Source organism: Lolium rigidum, chromosome 4, assembly GCF_022539505.1.
Source record: "Lolium rigidum isolate FL_2022 chromosome 4, APGP_CSIRO_Lrig_0.1, whole genome shotgun sequence".
Taxonomy (NCBI): domain Eukaryota; kingdom Viridiplantae; phylum Streptophyta; class Magnoliopsida; order Poales; family Poaceae; genus Lolium; species Lolium rigidum.
In genome coordinates this window covers 265524067-265527545 of record NC_061511.1, presented here as the reverse complement: position 1 = coordinate 265527545, position 3479 = coordinate 265524067, and the positions used below count along the sequence as shown (strand labels likewise).

The window sequence follows — 3479 nt, the reverse complement described above, 5'->3', positions numbered from 1 at the left end:
ATGAATGTTATAATGAATTATAAAACAGAAACAAAATATGAACTGGATCGCTAGGGTTGTCAGCTTACAAAACTACCAACCATTCAATAAAAAGACACCCACCCCTCAATGATATTTCAGATACAAAACAGTAAATCTGTGAAGTGAAACACAAAAATTCCAACGACTAGACTATTCAAGTCCACAAAACATCTGCTAGAAGTAGCAACCAGTACACATTCTAAATAACAAAAACAAGAACCTCTCAACTACGGAGAACACCTTGTCTAAGTTACTGGTTAGTGGTTATCAATAATGAATATTGGAGACAAACTGTATGCAATGAACCTCGTCTTTCAAACTCACCTGGCATGAAAACAGTTCACCACTTTCTCTGCATCTCTTTGTTGATAACCTTACAGTCATGAAGCGGTAATGGCATGTTTAGGTCTGCCATGGATTTCATAATTTGAACAGATTTTCAGCAATCATAGAATTAGACCATCCACAAAGTCACGATAGAACAATTCTTCAGAAATGCTTGAGCACACGAATGTTCAAGATAGCATTTAAATCCACACATTAAACAGTTACGGGGTTAAACTGAAGTAGTTGGAACCAAAATGGGACCCTATCTTTGTTACAAAATAATCACCTTACTACTCACTAGTTGACATACATACACCTAGAATCATGTACACCATTTGCCAAAACCCCATAATTTCTTCATGGAGAACAAAATACAAATGATACAACAACAATACAGGGTTTAGGTAAGAATATCACCATTACTGAGGCACGGATATTCACCAAAACCAACGCCGGCAACTTCACAAATCCCAGAGAATGATAGGTTATCACCAGGATCACAACACGTATTGATTAACTTATCACTTTGCTGCTCCTTCAAACAACTGCCGAATATGTGCCTCGACATCTTCTGGGGTGTACTTGATGTACAAGTCACGTCCGGTTTCAGGAGCTGATTTTAGCCTAGCAATGAGAGCTGCATACACTGGCATCACAGAATCCACCACAGTAGACCTAATGTCCACCCGCAACTGATCATCAGCTATCATCCACTCCGATTGGACTGCATAGATCTCCTCAAAGTAGGTGTTGAACATGCGCAGCTTCTGCAGCATTGCCTTGGCAGGGAGTCCGCCAACGCCAGGCGCACCGATCTGCAGCACGCTTGTGACCTTGCCCCATGTGGTCCGCTGATAATCCATGCTCCAGCGACGCACTCTTGATGACATCTGCTTGATCCAGTCGTCGCCGAGCAGAACACCTAGCTCGCTATCGTTCACCTTCTGGATGACGTACTTGCCGTTGTTCATCAAGAAGATGCAAGCCAGCGCTGGATCCCGGTACAGCTTGGACTTTGTGTCCAGATTCTTCTGCAGAACGTCCATGATCCACGCGATGTGCACGGCAAGTGCAGAAGTGGGGCGATCAGGGTCCACGGGAGCTGCAGCTCTACCACCGGCGCTAAGGTCACCTTCCATTACCTCTTCCAATGTCTGCCTCGACCCACACGCGGCACGGAGGTAGTTCATGACGTAGCGAGTGATGGGGTGTATGCCACCACCGGGGGTGGCCACCCGGGCAGGGTCACGGCGGATGAGGTTTTCCAGTTCCATGAATATGCCTTTGATCGAGGAGCCGAGGGTGTTGCACACCGCAGAGACCTCGGCGCGGAGCGCGGCGGAGTAAGGGTCGGAGAAGACGGGGTCGAGGTCCGGGAGGATGTCCCGCACGGCCTCGTACATGTCGACGACGCGGAAGAGGCGCTCGGGCGAGCGGCTGGAGGAGGAAACGGCGTCGCCGAAGGAAATGAGCTGCAGCGCCTGCGTGCGCACGGCGGCGATGAAGGCGAGGTCCCCGAAGGGCGCGAGGCCGTCGAAGACGCGGTCGCAGAGGCGGCGCTCGCTGGGGACGAGGATGCGGAAGACCATGTTGAAGGCCGGGATCCAGCGCGCGATGTCGAACTCGAGGTCCTCCCAGGTGGCGGCGTGGACCTCCTCGGCGGTGCGCGGGCGCACCCCGAGCCGCGCGACGCTCTCGTCGACGAACCCCCTGCGCGCCGCCGCGTAGGCCTCGGCGCACTCGCGGCCGAAGCCCGCGTCCACCATCCGGCGCGAGATCTGGTGCACGTTGGCGATGGAGCCCGGGGAGAGCGCGTCGATGACCACGTCGTAGTCGGTGACGGGCTTGGCGACCGGGATGGGCTCGTCGTCGCCGTACGCGTCGTCGTCGTGCGCCGTCCCGCCGTAGAAGCCCTCGTCGTCGTCGGAGGAGGCGAACCCGCCGGGCGCGGCCGGGGCGGCGTCGTCGGGCCGCTCGATGAGGGCGCGGAACTCGTCCTCCAGCCGCGCCATGCAGCGGCTGAGCAGCTCGTCGGCGCGGTCGAGCAGGGCGCGGTTGGTGCCCGCGGCGTCGAGCTCCTGGACCGTGCCGATGAGGTCGTCGACCGCCTCGAGGAAGGTGTCGGCGTCGCCCGAGTCGGCCCAGATGAGGCGGTCCATGGTGACGAACTGCGAGATCTGGCGGTCCAGCGTGCGCACGGTCCGCTCCATGGACGTGACGGGCGGCCTGGCGGAGGAGCCCGGCACGGCCGCCGCCTGCGGCGGCGGGGGCAGCGGGGGCGACGCCGGCATCGAGCGCTCGCCGCCGGGTGCGGCGGCGGCGGCGGCGCCGCGCGCGGCGTAGATCTTGTCGAGCGAGAGGCGGCCGTCGTAGTTGGAGAAGACCTTGAGGATGTCCTCCGTCATGGTGTCGCTGCTCCCGAGCGTCTGCACGATGTGCTGCACCGTGGCGAGCAGCTTCTCCTCGCCGTCCTCCGCCATGGATGGCTACTGATCCGTCGGCACGCACGCGGCTTCGGGTGGTGGTGGTTGTGGACTGCCTGCGAAGACGAGATGAGGCGATGACTTCGCACGCGGTTGCTTGTGGGCTGGCTGGCAGAGGGCGACAGCGCGTGGACTGGCCGTCGTCTTTACTGGCGGGTAGGCACGGGCAGCGGCCGCGCTCGAGTGGCAGTGCCGCGTGGGGACGGGTAAGTCGGGGATGGCGGCGGATGCGGTGGGGTGGCTGGCATGGACGGCTAGATGAGCGGCAGAGCGCGCCAGGAATGGTCGACGGTGAAATGGCGTGGCCTCGGGGAGGCGAAAGGAGGTGAGAAAAGTCAGAAAGAAAAAGTGCGACCCATGAAAATGACGGCGTTGTCGGAGTAGCGTGGTCGACGGGAGGTAGTCAGGTAGGGCTGTGGTCTCTGGAGCACGCATAGTTCGGCGAAGTGAACAATGAGGCACGGCAGACGTGTGGAGATTTAGTGCTGACAGAGTTTGCAGAGAAACAAAGTTGCTAAACGGGTTGAGATCATGATAATCGTGCAAATTATTCATGGGCACTATCCTGCACAACGCAGCCGTTCAGCCGGAATTACGGCGACACGAATGTTTCGGTCCATTTGTCAACCACACCTCGCGGTTCCAAAT

The 3479-nt window shown here is 57.2% G+C and overlaps 1 protein-coding gene across 1 annotated transcript; it reads right to left on the bottom strand.

Annotated features, from left to right (window-relative positions):
* Positions 1-682: 682 nt before the first annotated feature.
* LOC124707672 (exocyst complex component EXO70B1-like) lies at positions 683-2946 on the bottom strand. Its single transcript, XM_047239334.1, has one exon. The coding sequence runs from the start codon at positions 2826-2828 to the stop codon at positions 870-872; it is 1959 nt and encodes a 652-aa protein (XP_047095290.1). The 5' UTR covers positions 2829-2946; the 3' UTR covers positions 683-869.
* Between the last annotated feature and the right edge of the window lie 533 nt (positions 2947-3479).